Source organism: Schistocerca nitens, chromosome 7 (genome assembly GCF_023898315.1).
Source record: "Schistocerca nitens isolate TAMUIC-IGC-003100 chromosome 7, iqSchNite1.1, whole genome shotgun sequence".
In the NCBI taxonomy this organism is placed as follows: Eukaryota; Metazoa; Arthropoda; class Insecta; order Orthoptera; family Acrididae; genus Schistocerca; species Schistocerca nitens.
The window spans coordinates 608,234,950-608,256,687 of NC_064620.1; the positions used below are offsets into that span (position 1 = coordinate 608,234,950).

Consider the following 21,738-nt stretch of genomic DNA (forward strand, 5'->3'; position numbering starts at 1 on the left):
GTCCTGTGGATACACGTTACGTGTCTTTAATGCAGTGGTTTCCATTGCCTTCTGCATCCTCATGTCGTTGATGATTGCTGATTCTTCCGCCTTTAGGGGCAATTTCCCACCCCTAGGACAAGAGGGTGCCCTGAACCTCTATCCGCTCCTCCGCCCTCTTTGAAAAGGCCGTTGGCAGAATGAGGCTGACTTCTTATGCCGGAAGTAAAGCAGAATCACTACCTGTAAAACTATTTTTGTGTTTCAACGGAAAGAAAGACACGTTACGATCAATGTAGCTGTATGAAATTAGAATACATTGTGATCCTTAACTTCACTGATATTCATTTAATGTAATAATGTTGGTTTTGTGGCCATTGTTATGTTTAATTAGCACAAAGTCAAACCAGTAAAAAAAGTAGAAAAATGCATGCAGTGATATACACAAAAAACCGTTTAGAAGATATTGTATCAGCAGAAGACTTGCTTACGGCCAATGTTTTATTGCTTTCTTCCATTGATGGGGCATGGGGTTAGATGAATTATTGTACTGGCAAACGGTTTTTAATTTTGGGATGACTTCTTTTTCGCCGTCGATGACGATTAGTTTAATGTTGTCAACAAATGGACATCCGTTGATCTCCAGGTCCGGGTTGTTTCGAATCCGCAGCTCACTCAGATTCGGTAGTTTGCCAAACGAGTGTTCCCACAGGTCAGTGAGGCTGCAGCTAGAGACGTCAAGAGCGTCCAGCGAACTGGAGACGAGGAACGGCTCCCTGGAAGGCAGCGTCAGCGGGTTTCCAGACAGGTTCAGAGAGAGAAGCTTTGGCAGCTCACTCAAGTCGGAAGAAAGGGCACTCAACATATTGTTGGACAGGTCGAGATGCTGAAGTTCTTTCATCCGCTGGAAACTGTCAGGCAGTATCTACGAAAGAAAATGAAAAATAAAATTAGTTAAATTGAACAAGCAAAATAAAAGTGCAAGACACTAAAAGAACATTAAGGGAAAAAATTTAGATGTAATGTTTATAGGGGGGTTTGAAACTGACTGTCAGGGTTTTAATATCCTTAGCATCTTTCATACAAGTGTTGAATGTGAGCACCATTCGTCGCACAGCATTACGTCGAGTCGACAGGAGAGTTTTTCCGAAATCTTGGTCATCCTGTCTAGAGCACTGTTGCAACAACTGCTTCATTACTGTTTCTTAAGTTCGTCAAATGAGCTGGTAGCGGACGCACACGAATATGATCATTTATGAACCCCCAAAGGTAAAATGCACATGACGTCTGATCGGTCGAACGTGGAGGTGACATCTTGCTGCCAAACAAAGTTCTATGGTCAGTTTCTTCCAGCTGAGGAACATCGGAAACACCAGTTACAGTTGCTCCACCGAAAAAGAACGGCCCATAAACTTTCCGCCGGGATGTGGCACAAAAAACGTTCAGTTTAGGGGAATCTTGTTGCACCCGTACTATCTCGTGTTTTTCTAAAATGTTTATTACTTTTTCCACACAATACGTTTGTTTCATAATCTGCTTGTTAAACAGAAGTTGCAACGCGCACAGCCGCTCGGCTACCCTCGCGGTGTGAGGCGCCTTGCCACGGTTCGCGCGGCTCCCTGCGTCTGAGGTTCGAATCCTCCCACGGGTGTGCATGTGTGTTGTCCGTAGCGTAAGTTAGAAGTTGTATTACGTAGTCTGTAAGCCTAGGGACCAATGATCTCAGCAGTTTGGTCCCATAGGAATTTACCACAAATTTCCAAAATTTTACAACGCGCACATTATGTAGCCTTTGAGGTTTCTGATTCTGACACACTTAACTTACATTCAAGCTTTTGGACTAATCTCAGATATTTTTCTGTTTTTGGGAAATGCATCATTGACACAATGTGTTCCACTGCCAGTGTTTCATCCTGTCCCGCAAAACACATTCTCCTTCTAGTCAATATTCATACATTCTAATTAGGGTCACTCGAAGTCCTCAAATCGTATACGTTAAAAGCAGAAAGCTCGAGAATATTATGGAAAAGTATCAAGGGCTACCTATAGTTTTTTTTTTCCTGCTAGATGACCAAATGTGTCTACAGCCCCTTTCGTTGAATTATAATCCAGGATCATTTTTGGCTTATTATCAGGCCGGTCAGTGATTTAACTATCACGACTGAGGGTGACCATTGGTACAACATTCTTATTTCTCGTAGGAATGTAACTGACCGCTGTACTGTCACTCGTGAACTAAAACGAAGAGCTATATATCTCCTTGTTTGTCAAATTTTGTGGAAGCTTAGACATATTTCTGCTTGTAGTTTCCAGCATCGTTAATACTCTTTTAAGAAGCAGCTGCCCCAATTTTATGATGTAAAAAAGTTATCACATGTTATATTTTGACCTAGCAAACTCAGAAGTGAGATAAGCAATCTCCCTCATTCTCATATCTTTTAGTGGTGTTACTCCTCACTTGTTTCCTTATTAGTTTGGGCTTTCAGTATATATAAAGATTTACTGTATTTAGTTAGTTAGTTAGTATTTTGATCCCATACTTGGTCGGTTTACTTAGGACATCAACCTCTAAATTCTCCTAACTCTCCGTCGACGGCAACGTTTTATCGAGGATTACAGAATTTAGGTAGGACTTCTACCGACTTCTCCCAAATCCTACGAATTATAAAAATTTATAAGTATGTCTTCCTGCTTTTGTGGTGGATATCTTAGCAAATTGCAGGACAAACGATAGCCAACAGAAATTTCATGCAACGCGGTTGCTCGAAATGTGTTCCGATCAGTATCCTTATGCCAGAAACTGATTTTAAATCGATATACACCCACAAGGAATAAGAGGCCTAAGTACAAATGAAATATAGGATCATCACGTTTGTCCATTCTTGAGAATAAACTCGTCACCCCTCAAAATTTGGCATTTCTATTATTTCATTTTGAAGTGCTGTACACAATACTAGTCCAAATGTAGATCTTACGTCGCTTATTCTGCTGGAAGCGTACTTTCATCTATTGAGGAATTTATTAATCCCTTAGACACATATTCAGTCAGTGAATTTCCATGGTGTCACAACTGAAATTGAACAGACACAATAAAGATGCGAGAAACAATAAAGGTGCGAATAATTGAAAAATGTGAATCAATTTCATGGAAGAATCAAGAAAAGAGCCCATAGATGCAAACACAGAGGCTTTGATGATTGTTCAAAGTTCGTTGGAACGACAAAAATGGCTATTACCATAAAGTAAAAGAAAAAACTAAAAAATATTTGACATTGGAGTAATGATATTGATATTGGGTCATTATGACCAGAATGTGAAATATATCACTATTACGGTTTATGGCCAAGCCACTTAAATAATTTTAAACCTACTTCTCATGCAAACATTCATTTTCAAGTTATCTTGTTATCTAAATCCTGAGAAAAGAAATTTAAAGCCTTTTCTGGTCTTACGTTCATAGATCCGAACACAACAGCGGGGTTAAGAAGACTTAAAGTTTATTTTTCATAAACCTATACTTGCAGGTAGTCTATTTTAGTTACTTCTAAGGCGTTGCTTGCGGATTTCTATTACACGCACAAACTGAAAAATTCCAGATAAAAAATATTACAGTGTTCTCCATAGACGTAGAAAGACTAACATACCGTATAACTTCCTCAAATATTTATGATGTTAATCCTTTCCCTAGCGTCGTGTCACAGAGGCCCGTCTGCGATGTTTAATATCTTTTGTATTAGTAACTACAGATTTTATTTTAATGAAATTTTGTGATTTTTTCCCTATTTTGTCAAGTTAGTCATAATTTTGGAAAAACAACTATAAAAATTTACCTATGGAATTATATTAAATTGTTGGTGCGGGTCAGTGCGATTAGAAGCAATTTTTCAACGAGATATCTGGCCGCGCAGCATCTGCTACGGCATGTGCCATTGTCGACTCGCGCTGTTATTCTTTCACTGTTCAACTGTCCTCCTTATGATAAGAACTTGTTTATTCTTGTATATTATTTCATAACAGTTGTCTGTAATACAAACTGAAAATATTACGCAGATGAATAATTTAGTGCAAATTCTGTTGAGTGTGACTTATTGCTTTGTCGTAATGGAAATAAAATATGGGCTACAGCTCCTCAAGTTGGAATTTCTAGTAGGCGGAGCCAAAAGGATGCACAGAAAGAAGGCCAGATACCTCCAAGTTATTTGATTAGTAGCCGTGATAATGACAAATCTGGTTTTATGTTGTTCTCTCGTGTACCCCTGATGGACAAAATGTGTATGTGAACCAATAAGAAAGGTCGAACAGTTTATGAGGACTGGGTTGACATAGATACGCATGAAATGAAAAAGTATCTTGCTGCTCTGATCCTGACTGGAGGTTACAAATCAAAAAATGAAGAGATCAGTCAGCTCTGGAGTGTTGAGAATGGCTGACCACTGTTCAATGAAATTATTTCTCGCAAGCGCTTCCGTGCTATTCTGAGGGTGATATGCTTTGGTGATGCAGCAGCCCGACGTGAATATAAGTCAGGTGACACATTGGAACCATTTAGAGAAGTTTTTGAGATGTAGGAAATTACACTTAAGGATACGTACATTCCAAGATGGTGCATGACCACGGATGAACAGTTGGTCACATATCGAGGACGTTGTGTATTTCGACAATACATACCTCAAAATCTGGTGGATACGAATTAGAGTTCTGGGCAATTTGTGACCTTGTAACAAGCTATTGCTGGAAGATTCAAATGGTTCAAATGGCTCTGAGCACTATGGGACTCAACTGCTGTGGTCATTAGTCCCCTAGAACTTAGAACTACTTAAACCTAACTAACCTAAGGACATCACACACATCCATGCCCCAGGCAGGATTCGAACCTGCGACTGTAGCAGTCGCACGGTTCCGGACTGCGCGCCTAGAACCGCGAGACCACCGCGGCCGGCGCTGGAAGATGAAAGTGTATTTGGGGAAGGAGGAACGAACCAAAGCCGTGCGATTTGCAGAAAATTTTGTGAAAACCCTGGTTATTGAACTTTAAGAATCTGGACGTAATATCCCTGTGATAATTTTTTTACATCTCACGATTTAGCTCTTTATTTGCTGTCACAGGGTCTGACAGTAGTTGGTACTATGCGAAAAAAACAAAAGTGAACTGCCTGCTGATATTTTTACACCTAAAAGATATAAAGTGTACTGTTATATCATTTGGTTTTCAACCAGCTATGATGATAGATTCTGTTGTTCCTAAGAAAAACAAAGTTGTTACCGATCATAGCACTCTTCATGTCCAGCCAACGGTACCGTCATCACAAGAAAAGAAGCTCGTAGTTATAATGACATACAGTGCCACAAAGGACGGCGTTGACAACATGGACCAGAAGACGCGATGTTACAGTGGAAAGAGAAAAACAAGGCGCTGGCCATTGGTGGCTTTCTCCAAAGTGATCGATGTAAGTGTAATGAATTCATACATAATTTAGATCATGCTTGGTTGTAATAAAAAGTGTGACGTCAGACTTTCATCATCAGTTTGGGAAAGCAACTAGCAGGGTAAAGAAGTCAATGACTTCATTAGTAGCAACGGATCCAGGAAGGGCAGTGAAACCACAATCTAAGAAAAGGAGAAAAAGTGCTTATTGTGTAGAGAAGAAAGATAGAAAAAGTCAAACAGCATATTAAAAGTGCACAAAATTTGCATGCTTGGAACATTCTGCTATTGTCTGTAGACAATAAAAATAAAAGCCACCAGCAAAATATAAAACTGTGTGTTTTTAATGCAAATTTTAAATAAATACAACTATTTTAGAAGTATATATAATTCGAAAGTCTTTCACATCAAAAAGAGTCAAAATAGTTTCAGTTTATGTCAATTTAAACAACACGGGACTGAGAGGCCCGTGTTGCAGACAACGTGATACGGATTTTCTGGTAAGCACAGGGTTAATAAAAGTGGTGTGTACAGGTGATCTGTCACTTCGACTTACCCCTATAATAGTATTTATAACGTCCCATGTGTCAATAAAAAGAAAGTGGGTTTAATGAAAGATGCATTACCAGGGGAGATTATTACAGAGATCAGAGGAATGAGAGCAAAACTCTTCGAATCTGCAAAACTCTTCGAATCTGAGACACAATGTGTAAACAGAAAGTATAATGTACAGTTTACTTTTTTGATGTCCTCCTTGTTCCATTCGTCATTGGTTACTTTGCTGCCTAGGTAGTAGAATTCCAGAACTTCATCAGCTTCGTAGACGTAAGTCCTGATGATATGTTCCTAACTGTTCTCATTTCTGATACTTATCATTACTTTCGCCTTTCTTCTGTTTACTCTCTTTCTCTGTTCTGTACTCATCACACTGTTCATTCCATTCAGCAGATCCCGTAATTCTTCTTGACTTTCACTCAGGATAGTAATGTCATCAGCGAGTCATATCATTGATTTCCTTCCACCTTCAATTTTAAACCCATTTCTCAACGTTTCTTTTATTTGATTCTTTGATGTACAGATTGAACACTAGGGGCGAAGGATTAAATCCCTGTCTTACACCCTTCTTAATCCCAGCACTTCGTTCTAGGTTGTCCACTATTATTATTCCCTCTTGGCTCTTGTACATATTGCATATTACCCGTCCCTCCCTATAGTTTACTCTTATTTTTTTCAAATTTCCAACATCTTGCACCATGTTACATTGTCGAACACATTGTCCAGATCACAAACCCTATGAACGTGTCTTGATTCTCTCTGGTCTTGCTTCCATTACCAACCGCAACGTCAGAACCGCTTCTCCGGTGCCTTTGCCTTTCATAAAGCCAAACTGATCGTCATCTGACAGATCCTCAGTTTTCTTTTCCGTTGTTCTGTATATTATTCTCTTCAGCAACATAGAAGCACGAGCTGTTAAGCTGATTGTGCGATAATTCTCGGACTTGTCAGCTCTCGTAGTCTTCGTAATTGTGTGGATGATATTTTTCCGAAAGTCAGATAGTATGTCGCCAGACTCATAAATTCTACACAGCAACGTGAATAGTCGTTTTGTTGCCACTTACCCCAATGATTTTAGAAATTCTATCTCTTTTGCTTTATTTGATCTTAAGTCCTGCAAAGCTCTCTTAAATTATGATTCTAATACTGGCTTCCCTATCTCTTCTAAGTCGACTCCTGTTTCTTCTTCTTCTAACACATCAGACAAATCTTCCCCCTGATAGAGGCCTTCAGTGTACACTTTCACCTATCCTCTATCTCCTCTTAATTTAACAATGGAATTCCCGTTGCACTCTTCATGTTACCACCCTTGCTTTCAATTTCACAGAAGGTTGTTTTAACTTTCACGTATGCTGAGTCAGTCCTTCCGGAAAGCATTTCTTTTTCGATTTCCTCACATTTTTCGTGCTACCATTTCGTCTTAGCTTCCCTGCTCTTCCTACTGATTTCATTCGTCATGGACTTGTATTTCTGAATTCCTGTATTTCCCCGAACATTTTTGTACTTCCTTCTTTCATCGATCAACTCAAGTGTTTCCTGTGTTACCACTTGTTTCTTCGCATTTACCAGTCTTTCCAGCTTCTGTGATTCAGCATTCTCATATACTTTCGCTTTGTTTTCATCTACAGCTTGCGACGTCGGCATGTATACCTGAACTATCGTTGTCGGTGCTGGTTTACTGTCGATTGTGATAAGAACAATCCTATCACTGAACTCTTCACAGTAACGTACTCTCTGCCCTACCTTTCTATTCATACCGAATCCTACTCCCGTTATACCATTTTTTGCTGCTGTTGATGTTACCCTATACTCATCTGACCACAAATCCTTGTCTTCCTTCCGTTTCAGTAAAATGACCACTACTGTGGGTAGACTGAGCCTTTGCATTTCGATTTTTCAAATTTTCTAGCTTCCCTATCACGTTCAAGCTTCTGACATTTCATGCCCTGACTCGTAGAACGTTATCCTTTCGTTGGTTAGTCAGTCTTTTTCTCATTGTCGCCTTCCCCTTGGCAGTCCCCTCCTGGCCATCCGAATGAGGGACTATTCCGGAATTTTTCGCCAATTTTTTCAATTACATGGCTTGTGCATACACGTGATCTGCCTTTACTGCAATGGTTTTCATTGCCTTCTGCATCCTCATGCTGTTGATCATTGCTGATTGTTCTGCCTTTAGGGGCAGTTTCCCACCCCAAGACCTCTGTCCGGCTGGTCGGGGTGGCCGAGCGGTTCTAGGCGCTTCAGTCTGGAACCGCGCGACCACTACGGTTGTAGGTTCGAATCCTGCCTCGGGCATGGATGTGTTAGATGTCCTTAGGTTAGTTAGGTTTAAGTTGTTCCAACCTCTGTTGTTGAACCTCTGTCCGCTCCTCCGCCCACTTTGAGAAGGCCGTTGGTAGAATGAGGGTGACTCATCCCTATTTACATCAACTAATTGTCTGAACATCCAAATTTTGTCATTCATAAGCAGAAGATCGTCTATCGAGGGTACTACAAGCTAAGGAGCAACAGAATTGTTTTATGTAATCTAGAAATGGTGTATGTTTGGTAATCAACTTCGATGAATATACAGCCCATAACATTGAAAGAGATTCCAGTAACAAAGGGTACTTCTGACGACTACTAGTAGAATTACGACAAGAGAGAGATGCAAAACGAAGAATGGAGATTTTTAATGAATCTAATACTACAACCCATCTAAAGAAACCAGCAATGAGAGATTAATTAATCGGCCTGTTCAAAATTTCAGATAATATGAATAGCTTTCTTCGTGACTTAACAGAAAACATTAGAGAACCTCCTTAATGTGAACTCTAAGAGATCTTGTGAATTTAAATGTAAAATGATATTAAACCCAGCTACGTTCGTACTTGTAGCAGGTGACTTAAACTATGAGCAGCTACCTGTGATATGCGTCCGAATGAGAGGTCCAGAGAGATCAGGTGGGCGAAACGATGAAGCCGAGTACCATTTATAATTCTCCAGCCATTGTGCTGGCAGCGAAGAGTCGTTACATTTTTGCTGATGTACAAAGGGCACCAGCCAATGCAGACAGCCTCACTGCCATCACGTGAAAAGTCGCAGTTCACTGGAAACGTGGAGCTGGCAGCAGAAGCGACGAGGAAGACTAGCAGTAGCAGAGCGGTCCTCTGCGCAGCTAGCATCCTGCAACCACCATGCCCAGCAGTTACTTGTTATTCAGTTCCATTATTTCAGCCATATAAATCCAATTGTAAAAACAAATAATAAAATAAAAAACAAAGTAAAACTATCATGGTATCTCTCTCATATCATCAAACTATAAGATTCTGTCGAAAGCTCTGCAAACTAGGACAGAAGAACAGTCACACCCACAGCTGAAGAGTATCAAGAAGGTTTCAGGAAGGGGCGATCATGCGTCGAACAGATAATTGATCTCAAATTCTTCCTTTCGTACCTGAAACTTGTAATGCCACAACGAAGCATAACCAAGGTGCAGCAGTTGAATAAGTGAACGCTCATGCCATGTGTTGGATAGTTGCACAAACAAAAGCACAGGTGCTTCCGCCTGGCGGCAGTCAAATGAAATAGCGCTACGAGTAAGACAGTATCTGAATAGTGATGTGCTCGGACGACGAAATAAAGAAGTGTTAAACTAGGATAATATTATTACATATAGTAAAATATTAATTTAATGTTAGTTTATATTAGTATATATATGCACGTTGGCACGTGAATTTGGCAGTAGAGAGAGATGTTTTCTGTTCAGATGCAGAACAGAGATTACGCGGCGCGAAAGTGACGGTTTAAGTACGGTACGGTTACGGTAATAATGACAGGAATGACCAGAGACAGCAATATGGAGTGAGAGCAGTGAGGACTAATAGAGGTAGAAGAGGTGGAAGAGGTTTTGGTGGTAGAGGTAACTACAATGGTAGACCGCAGTCGGAAAACGAAGAACCGCCACAGTAGAGGGCCGAACTGGAGCGGAATGTGGGGGTAGGCCCCAACAACAGGGTAATAGGAACCAAAACGTTATCACCAAAGTAAGAATTACAATAATAATAGGCAATATAATAGACGGAAAGTAAACTATTGCAAAAAGAGTGAACAGAATGAATATCATACTTGGTGTGAGAAAGATAAGAAGCAATGGGGGAAGAGAGAATGTGACTCTAAATTAAAATGGGTACAAGGTTTAACTGGATTTTGTAGAAAGAAGGAACTAGATACGTATTACAAGCTAAGGAAAGCCTATCAAGTAGACATAGATGATACCTTGCCAACAAATGAACATAATAGCATAACTAATATTAAAGAAGGGATACCCAAAAGGGAAAAGGGTGGTACTTGCAGAAATATAGGAAAGATGATCAATGGTAGTACTGGAAAAGAAGTAGGAAGTGTAGTTATTGAGAGTAAGTCTCTCAATAATACTAGTGGTGAGGAAGGATATGATCACTGGGTAAATGACTTACATGGGTTAGGTACAGGATTAATAGAGTATGAGAGGGAGCTAGGAGAGGATACTCATAGTAGGTACGAGAAAGTTGAAGGAAGGGGTAGAATTGAAATAGAGGAGAATATTGAAGATATTCCCGAAATATGTAGTGAAATGGAGGAGGAATCAGTAAGTAGTACCAGTAGTCACAGTGATGAGGAAACTAGTAGTGACGAGAGTGATGAGGAGATAATGGAGAGGGGTGCTACTACTGTGTAGTGTGAGTAGACAGATGGAGCATAATTTGCAAGGAGAGTGTTTCAAAGGAAATAATTCAAAGAGTGACCAGGAAGGTAACAGTTTGGTAGACATCGGTAATGAAATCATTAGTGTAGAGGGGCAAGTGTTTAATGGTAAATGTGATATGGTGATAGTAGGTGAACCTAGTCGAAAACATGAGAGGTTATAAGGTACCCGAAGAGCAGAACTAAGTGAAAGAGAGTATCCTACCCGTGCTGAAAGGGAAACACAAGTTTACCTTGTCAAAAGAGGCAATTGTAGGGATCATTGCCAAGATGATGAAAGTGTGATAGGTGATAATGAAAATTCCTCAATAGAAATGCGTCAAAACACAGTAGGAGAGACAAACAGAAAAATACCCCAGAGAGAGTTTGTCACAGAGAGGTAAAAGGAACCACCTGATAAGTATAGTGATAAGTTAGTGCAAGGAATGTTAGCAGATTGGACTAATGAGGCAATTGAACAGGATTTGCTAAGAGAAGAGGAAGATGAGTCATCAATTAGGTTAGGCCAACCCTTAATAAGTGTACAGTTGTATGATGTAAGTGATATGCATTATTAGATACAGGTAGTGAGATAAGTCGTATTTCTGAGTCCTTGTGGAAACATATTAGTAGTAAATATGAGATTCCAGAAATGTCTGTGTCTGGACACAAGATAGTAGGTGCCACAGGGAAGTAAACCTGTGAAGAAACAAGTGTATTTGTCTTTCAAAATGGGCAATTGTAAGATGGAAATTGTGTTTTTAGTTATTCCTAATTTAAGTATAAATATGATTATAGGTTCAGATTGGATGATGGAAAATCAAGTAATAATTAATTGTGACCAAGGGCTGATGCTGTTTAAATATTTGCGTACAGAATATACAGTGAATTTTGCAGGACAATGGTAGATGAGAGGGAATCATTAGTTTGTCTCAAAATAGTGGGTCAGTAGTGGAATGTTGTGAAGAGTGGGAGGAAGGAAATGTTGGTGAAAGTGAGAATCTATGGTTAGACAATAATATGGTGTTCCATCAGGTGAGTGAAGTGGACGGTATTGATGAACAACAAAAGGAGGAGCTGTTTAATCTGTTAGTAGAAAACGAACAGGTGTTTTCTGAGGAACCAGGAAGAGTAATCGATTCTGAATGTAGGTTAAACATTAAACCTCATGAACCATTTTATAGAAGACCATTTGATATAGCTATAGCAAAGAGGAAGGCAGTAGCCGCTGAATTGGACAGGATGGAAAGCCTGGGAGTAATAGAAAGATGTAATAGCAATTATAATAATCCGATTATGTGTGTACAGAAAAAGGATGGTGGAATTCGAGTTGTACTGGATGCCAGGAAGCTAAATTCAATAATAGAAAGAGAGTGTGACAAACCAGACGGTTTAGATGATATAATACAAAATTTTAATGGGATTAAATACTTATGTAGTCTCGATTTAACAGCGGGATATTGGCAAATAGACCTGGCAAAGGAGCATAGAAAATATACAGATTTCTTATTTGGAGGAAAATGTTACCAATATTGCGTGGTACCATTTGGTCTGAATATTTCAGTATCCATATTTATATAGGCTCTAGACAAAGTATTAGGAAAGGAGTTGAGTAGCAAAATTACAGTGCATGTGGACGATATACTCATAGCTACCAAAAGTTGGAAGGAATATTGTACTATATTGAGAGAGGTGTTTATGCATTGCATAAAGGAGGAATGACATTACGATTGAAGAAATCTGAATTTGTGAAAAGTGAGATTATGTTTAATATTAATTTATATATATATATATATATATATATATATATATATATATATATATATATATATATATATATATATATATATGCACGTTAGCACGTGAATTTGGCAGTAGAGAGAGGTGTGTTCTGTTCAGATGCAGAACAGAGATTACGCGGCGCGAAAGTGACGGTTTAAGTAAGGTACGGTAACGTTGCTTATAGACAGTTAAAAGTGAGATTACAACAAACACGAACTGGATTTATGGTGTGTCAGCAAGTCAAATGAACAATAAGGCTTGCAGGATGCAATATTTCGACGGAGACGGCTTGTGAGCGATATAGTTGCTGTTCCCGCTTAAAAAGCACATGGCATGCCTTGTGGAAGTCTGCTAATTTACGACGGACTGCAGCGACCAGCAGCAAGGTATAAAGTGACCAGTGTCTGCAGATAATATTGCAATGTGATCTTACTACCATATGAGATCCATTGATGAGCTCACGTCAGCACAAACAACAAACTAGTAGTTATCATACGACAGTGTTTTTATGAACAGTGCATTTTATGTCGCCGCCATAACAAGTACATTTATCCGTAGTGAACCAGTTTATCTATTTATCAAGTCAAGTTCTCTACAGTGTAATGTCTGAGTGAAATAATAAGTTTGTGATTCAAAGTGCATTCCACGAGTGTCATCAATTATTTACAAAGAATAGTTCGTTATTATCCCAAATCCATCACTGTGTGTTAAGCAATACCAGTAAAAAGGCTATATTACGTGAGTATCGGCGTATTAATGCAACAAGAGGATATAATCGGAGTTAACGCCGAAAATTTCCAACAAACGCCGGATTATACAACTGATAGAAGACGCCAGGTACTGTGCCACATTAATTACAGTTCAACTCGATGTGGTGGCTTTTCAGTACATTATCAACGTAAAAACTCATTCAGTTTCATTAGAACAAAATGATTCTAAAGTAATGTTTTTAACAACTCTAGTAACCATCAGTTCTATAGCGTTCATTGATTATTCGATTAAAGAATTATTTGCCACCACAGTACTCATTGTACCTTCAGTACAATGCAAATTCTGTAACATTAAAATCATTACTGACAGTTGGTGTGGATCAATCTAACTCACAACAAGTTCAAGTGTTTATCATATATGTGTATGTTGTGTTACGTAAATGTTGTTCGCCTGCTAGGCGTGATTAACGTACACCAGTTAGTGCATTCTGTTCAGTCACTTCAAAGAGGTTATGTTTGTTAATGAAAATCAGAATTCATTTAACATTCGATTTCTTGTACGCCATCGCCAATATTTATTCAGTAATTCCGTGTAGTAGCCTGAATTACATAGAAAAGCTATTCAGGCTTATTACACGCGATAGCCGCTTTCCAGACGTCCGATGCCACAAGGACTAAAATATTACAGTACATTTGGATAGTGGCATCGCAAGCTCAGGAATAAAAATTTTGTTGTGACCTTTGTGGATTTCATAAAGGCATACGACTCGATTGATCGTAAAACCCCGATCAGAATTCAAGAAGAACTTGGCCTAGACAAGAAGACCAAAGCGATAATCCAGCAAACACTGACCAACACATCCTCAAAAGTGAAATTTAGAGGAGAAACATCCCCCCCCCCCCTAATGGACCATGGTGGGGAGGCTTGCGTGCCTCAGCGATACAGATAGCCGTACCGTAGGTGCAACCACAACGGAGGGGTATCTGTTGAGAGGCCAGACAAACATGTGGTTCCTGAAGAGGGGCAGCAGCCTTTTCAATAGTTGCAGGGGCAACAGTCTGGATGACTGACTGATCTGGCCTTGTAAAACTAACCAAAGCGGCCTTGCTGTGCTGTTACTGCGAACGGCTGAAAGCAAGGGGAAACTACAGCCGTAATTTTTCCCTAGGGCATGCAGCTTTACGGTATGGTTAAATGATGATGGCGTCCTCTTGGGTAAAATGTTCCGGAGTAAAATAGTCCCCCATTCGAATCTCCGGGTGGGGACTACTCAGGAGGACGTTGTTATCAGGAGAATCAAAACTGGCGTTTTACGGATCGGAGCGTGGAATGTCAGATCTCCTAATCGGGCAGGTAGGTTAGAAAATTTAAAAAGGGAAATGGATAGGTTAAAGTTGGATATAGTGGGAATTAATGAACTTCCGTGGCAGGAGGAACAAGACTTCCTGTCAGATGAATATAGGGTTGTAAATACAAAATCAAATGCAGGAGTAGGTTTAATAATGAATAGGAAAATAGGAATGCGGGTAAGCTACTACAAACAGCATGGTGAACGCATTATTGTGGCCAAGTTAGATACGAAGCCCACGCCTACCACAGTAGTACAAATTTGTATGCCAACTAGCTCACCAGATGACGAAGAGCTTGATGAAATGTATGATGAGCTAAAAGAAATTATTCAGATAGTGAAGGGAGACGAAAATTTAATAGTCATGGGTGATTGAAATTCGGTAGTAGGAAAAGGAAGATAAGGAAACGTAGTAGATGAATATGGAACGGGAGGAAGGAATGAAAGGAAGCCGCTTGGTAGAATTTTGCACAGAGCATAACTTAATCATAGTTAACACTTGGTTCAAGAATCATAAAAGGAGGCTCTATACATGGAAGAAACCTGGCGATACTGGAAGGTCTCAGATAGATTATATAATGGTAAGACAGAGATTAGGGAGCCAGGTTTTAAATTGTAAGACATTTCCAGGGGCAGATGTGGACTCTGACCACAATCTATTGGTTACGAGCTGTAGATTAAAACTGAAGAAACTGCAAAAAGGTGGGAATTTATGGAGATGGGACCTGGATAAAGTGAAAGAACCAGAGGTTGTAGAAAGCTTCAGGGAGAGCATTAGGGAACGATGGACAAGGATGGGGGAAAGAAATACAGTAGAAGAAGAATGGGTAGCTTGAGAGATGAAATAATGAAGGTAGCATAGGGTCAAGTAGGTAAAAAGACGAGGGCTAATAGAAATCCTTGGATAATAGAAGATATATTGAATTTAATTGATGAAAGGTGAAAATACAAAAATGCAGCAAATGAAGCGGGCAAAAAGGAATACAAACGTCTCAAAAAATGAGATCAACAGAAAGTGCAAAATGGCTAAGCAGGGATAGCTAGAGGACACATGTAAGGATGCAGAGGCGCATATCACTAGGGGTAAGATAGATACTGCCTACAGGAAAATTAAAGAGACCTTTGGAGAAAAGAGAACCACTTGTATGAATATCAAGAGCTCAGATGGAAACCCAGTTCTAAGCAAAGCAAGGCATAAAGGTGGAAGGAGTATATAGAGGGTTTATACAAGGGCGATGTACTTGAGGACAATATTATGGAAATCGAAGTGGATGTAGATGAAGACGAAATGGGAGATAAGATACTGCGTGAAGAGTTTGACAGAGCACTGAAAGTCCTGAGTCGAAACAAGGCCCCGGGAGTAGACAACATTCCATTAGAACTACTGACAGCCTTGGGAGAGCCAGTCATGACAACACTCTACCACCTGGTGAGCAAGATGTATGAGACAGGCGACATACCCTCAGACTTCAAGAAGAATATAATAATTCCAATCCCAAAGAAAGCAGGTGTTGACAGATGTGAAAATTACCGAACTATCAGTTTAATAAGTCACAGCTGCAAAATACTAACGCGAATTCTTTACAGACGAATGGAAAAACTGGTAGAAGCCGACCTCGGGGAAGATCAGTTTGGATTCCGTAGAAATGTTGGAACACGTGAGGCAATACTAACCTTACGACTTATCTTAGAAGAAAGATTAAGAAAAGGCAAACCTACGTTTCTAGCATTTGTAGACTTAGAGAAAGCTTTTGACAATGTTGACTAGAATACTCTCTTTCAAATTCTCAAGATGGCAGGGCTAAAATACAGGGAGCGAAAGGCTATTTACATTTTGTACAGAAACCAGATAAGAGTCGAGGGGCATGAAAGGGAAGCAGTGGTTGGGAAGGGAGTGAGACAGGGTTGTAGCCTATCCCCGATGTTATTCAATCTGTATATTGAGCAAACAGTAAAGGAAACAAAAGAAAAATTCGGAGTAGGAATTAAAATCCATGGAAAAGAAATAAAAACTTTGAGGTTCGCCGATGACATCGTAATTCTGTCAAAGACAGCAAAGGACCTGGAAGAGCAGCTGAACAGAATGGACAGTGTCTTAAAAGGAGGATATAAAATGAACACCAACGAAAGCAAAACGAAGATAATCGACTGTAGTGGAATTAAATCGGGTGATGCTGCGGGAATTAGATTAGGAAATGTGACACTTAAAGTAGTAAAGGAGTTTTGCTATTTGGGGAGCAAAATAAATGATGATGGTCGAAGTAGAGACTGGCAAAGGCAAGGAAAGCGTTTCGGAAGTTGTGCCACAAACTTCTCTTCTCTCCAATCATATTCAATACCTTCTCATTGGTTACGTGATCTACCCACCTAGTCTTCAACATTCTTCTGTAGCACCACATTTCGAAAGCTTCTATTCTTGTCCAAACTATTTATTGTCCATGTTTCACTTCCATACATGGCTACACTCCATACAAATACTTTCAGAAACGACTTCCCGCCACTTAAATCTATACTCGATGTTAACAAATTTCTCTTATTCAGAAACGGTTTCCTTGCCATTGCCTAGTAATGAACAACAAATCCCTAATCGAATAACTCTAGGCCAAGGATAGGAAGATTTTGAGAAAGATCTTAGATCCCATCAAAGAAAATGGGGAATATAGATGACGTCATAATCATGAACTGTATTCCCACATAGAGAAGATGAGCCCTGGAAGAGTCACCAATCCTATGATCACCTACTTTCAGGAGAAGAAAACAAAATGGGCCTGGTTCACATACACTCCTGGATATGGAAAAAAGAACACATTGACACCGGTGTGTCAGACCCACCATACTTGCTCCGGACACTGCGAGAGGGCTGTACAAGCAATGATCACACGCACGGCACAGCGGACACACCAGGAACCGCGGTGTTGGCCGTCGAATGGCGCTAGCTGCGCAGCATTTGTGCACCGCCGCCGTCAGTGTCAGCCAGTTTGCCGTGGCATACGGAGCTCCATCGCAGTCTTTAACACTGGTAGCATGCCGCGACCGCGTGGACGTGAACCGTATGTGCAGTTGACGGACTTTGAGCGAGGGCGTATAGTGGGCATGCGGGAGGCCGGGTGGACGTACCGCCGAATTGCTCAACACGTGGGGCGTGAGGTCTCCACAGTACATCGATGTTGTCGCCAGTGGTCGGCGGAAGGTGCACGTGCCCGTCGACCTGGGACCGGACCGCAGCGACGCACGGATGCACGCCAAGACCGTAGGATCCTACGCAGTGCCGTAGGGGACCGCACCGCCACTTCCCAGCAAATTAGGGACACTGTTGCTCCTGGGGTATCGGCGAGGACCATTCGCAACCGTCTCCATGAAGCTGGGCTACGGTCCCGCACACCGTTAGGCCGTCTTCCGCTCACGCCCCAACATCGTGCAGCCCGCCTCCAGTGGTGTCGCGACAGGCGTGAATGGAGGGACGAATGGAGACGTGTCGTCTTCAGCGATGAGAGTCGCTTCTGCCTTGGTGCCAATGATGGTCGTATGCGTGTTTGGCGCCGTGCAGGTGAGCGCCACAATCAGGACTGCATACGACCGAGGCACACAGGGCCAACACCCGGCATCATGGTGTGGGGAGCGATCTCCTACACTGGCCGTACACCACTGGTGATCGTCGAGGGGACACTGAATAGTGCACGGTACATCCAAACCGTCATCGAATCCATCGTTCTACCATTCCTAGACCGGCAAGGGAACTTGCTGTTCCAACAGGACAATGCACGTCCGCATGTGTCCCGTGCCACCAAACGTGCTCTAGAAGGTGTAAGTCAACTACCCTGGCCAGCAAGATCTCCGGATCTGTCCCCCATTGAGCATGTTTGGGACTGGATGAAGCGTCGTCTCACGCGGTCTGCACGTCCAGCACGAACGCTGGTCCAACTGAGGCGCCAGGTGGAAATGGCATGGCAAGCCGTTCCACAGGACTACATCCAGCATCTCTACGATCGTCTCCATGGGAGAATAGCAGCCTGCATTGCTGCGAAAGGTGGATATACACTGTACTAGTGCCGACATTGTGCATGCTCTGTTGCCTTTGTCTATGTGCCTGTGGTTCTGTCAGTGTGATCATGTGATGTATCTGACCCCAGGAATGTGTCAATAAAGTTTCCCCTTCCTGGGACAATGAATTCACGGTGTTCTTATTTCAATTTCCAGGAGTGTAGATGGAGAAAGATCTTGAATAAGTGGGGATTACCAATGATGACACATTGGAGCGTGTCCCACTCAAAGAGAAACTTATGGCGTGGACCCAGGAGAAGAAGGAGCATCACCGACAACGAATGCGGGAGCACTGGGCAAACATCAGAGCACGTAAAGCCCCCCACTCATACAGCTATTATTGGTGGAGACTTCAATCTACATTCGATTTGTTGTCGAAAATACATGTTCAAAGCCGATGGTAGACAGAAAACACGTTGCGAAATTGTACTAAATGCTTTCTCTGAGAATTACTTTGAATAATTTGTTCATGAGCCCACATGAATTGTAAATTGTTGCGAAAACGCATTTGACCTCTTAGCCACAAGTAATCCTGATCTAATAGAGTGGGTCATGATGGATATAGGGATTAGTGAACACAAGGTCATTTTAGCGAGGCTCAAAACCATATCAACCAAAACCACTAAAAACAAATGCAAAATATATCTATTTAAAACAGCAGATAAAAGTTCGCTTGATGCCTTCCTAAGAGAGAGTTTCCATTCCTTCCAAGCTAATTATGTAAGTGTAGACCAGATATGGCTTAAATTCAAAGATACAGTATCGACAGCAATAGATAGATTCATACCGCATAAGATAAAAAGAGACAGGACTAATCCACCATGGTACGCAAAACACGTCAGAACACTGTTGCAGAAGCAACGAAAAAAGCGTGCCAAATTCAGAAGAACGCAAAAGCCCCAAGACTGGCTAAGTTTCACGGTAGCTCGAAATTTAGTGCGGACGTCAATGCGAGATGAAACATTGTCTCAAAATATGGTAGAAAACCCAAAGAGATTCTGGTCATATGTAAAGTACACCAGTGGCAAAAAACAGTCAATACCGTCACTGCTCGATAGCGATGGAAATGTTACCGATGATGGTGCCACTAAAGCGGAGTTACTAAATACAGTTTTCCGTGATTCCTTCAGGAAAGAAGACGAAGTAAATATTCAAAAATTCTAAACCAGAACAGCTGTTAGCACTTGTCCGTCCTCTGCTGCGTGGTGTGGGATTCTTGCCAGGTAGGATTGACGGAGGACACAGAAAAAGTGCAAAGAAGGGCAGCTCGTTTCGTGTAATCGCGCAATAGGGGTGAGAGTGTCACTGATACGATACGCGAGTTGGGGTGGCAGTCACTGAAACAAAGGCACTTTTCTTTGCGGGGAGATCTGTTAACGAAATTTCAATCACCAACTTCCTCTTCCTAATGCGAAAATATTTTGTTGACGCCCACCTAGGTAGGAAGAAGTGATCATCATAATAAAATAAGAGAAATCAGAGCTCGAACGGAAAGATTTAGGCGATCCTTTTTCCCACGCGCTATTCGAGAGTGGAATGGCAGAGAAGTAGAATGAAAATGGGTCGATGAACCCTTCGTCAGTCATTTAAGTGTGAATTGCAGAATAACCATGTAGATGTAGATGTAGATGAAAGCAAGACAGTTGAAATAACGTAGTCCAAAGATGGCCTATACGAAATGAATGAATGAAAATAAAACATTTCCAATACAGACAAACAGAAAGAAACACTTCCAATGCATACAAATTGATCAATATAGGCAAGTTAAGTTTACGTAACATGCGAAACTGGGTTCTGAGAGAGGTAAATACCTGTACATTTCTGGCTGTTGACTGACAGACACATGATATGCTCTGACGATTCAGGTCCCATAAGATCGATTTTTTTTACGCTATTTCATTAAATGTATATTACAAACGACTTTCAAACAGATATCTTGAAATGGACTCCGTGCACCCAAGGAGGAACTGTTGCCTTTATGAGTATTAGCATACTGTGCGGTTTACGGGGAGGCACTGTAACACCAGATCATGGGTGTCAAATGTCGTCTTTTTGGATCCTTTGCCATATAAAATTAATATCGTCGCCAAAATTCTTTGAACCGTCAATTTACTTTCAAAATCTTTTCTTAAAGAATTTACTTTATTTACTAGCGATTCATCAAGAACATCAACACATTTAATCACACTAGGTGAGCGTGGAAGTAGTTGCCAGGAAGTAACTGATGGAAAATGAAGTCACTTTTAAGAAATGTGAATTATATTTCTAAAAGCTTTTTTCAAAAACAGATTTAAAATTATAAGCAGAAAACCACTCTCGAAATATCAAGTTACAATTTTATTTAGAGGCAGGAAGAACAATATTAACAGTAGGAGCCTTCGGGCTGAGAAGCTTGCCTGCTCCCTTTCAACACGGCCGTAGTCATGACCGCTCACAACAACCTCTGAAAGAGTACACTGGTGCAAATCTGCAACACACCAGATTACTTTAAACAAAAAAAATTTAACAACTGACACAAACACGTCAACTATGCACCCCGTAAGAGGGATGGAAATGGTACAACACTCAAATTATTTGCCACCGAAAGTGCAATTTTTTTTAAAGGACTCTTACGGTCGATGGGTGGCAACCTTATAACCTAAAATGACTATTTAAATAAAATACTTACATAAAATGTACAACATGCTCTAGATTACACATGTACCACCTCGCAAGATAAAAACGGAAAGAATGGTGGGACGACTTCAAAACAAAGCGGCTGGTGACCTCACCAAGAAAACGAGTAGAATTTAACAAGTAAATGAAACAACATATCCCCAATCACTTGACTTCTAATAAACTGCGATTTCTGGCGAAGACCTGGTGCAGCACCCCCAACGCTCTCCCGAACCGTCCGCTGCCAGCTGCTTCAACGGACGCAGGATGGCGCGCCGATCTCCCGTCTCAAGGCGTCGCAGCTCGCTCCGGCTAACCCGATGTCGTAGTTTCGCTCCTCTTGCTCTCGTGTGAACCGCGAAGTCACTACCCCTTTCTATACGGCGCTGCCCGCTGGACTCACGTGGGGACCTCACATGCTCCGACGGACAAGTCATCTTGTGCCTCAGTGCGCGACCGACCAACCGACCGATCCAACCGCCAATGACCGTTGCCCGAGCAACTCGAGCAGACTGGCGGCCTACGCGCAGACTCAGAT

General features: G+C 41.1%; 1 protein-coding gene across 1 annotated transcript; it reads right to left on the reverse strand.

Annotated features, from left to right (window-relative positions):
• Window positions 1-307: 307 nt before the first annotated feature.
• LOC126195253 (leucine-rich repeat-containing protein 40-like) lies at window positions 308-20,379 on the reverse strand. The gene is made up of 3 exons (XM_049933779.1): window positions 20,357-20,379; window positions 8,863-9,124; window positions 308-904 (listed from the first exon to the last, which is right to left on the reverse strand). Exons 1-3 carry the CDS (start codon window positions 20,362-20,364, stop codon window positions 467-469), a joined length of 708 nt encoding a protein of 235 aa, XP_049789736.1. The 5' UTR covers window positions 20,365-20,379; the 3' UTR covers window positions 308-466.
• Between the last annotated feature and the right edge of the window lie 1,359 nt (window positions 20,380-21,738).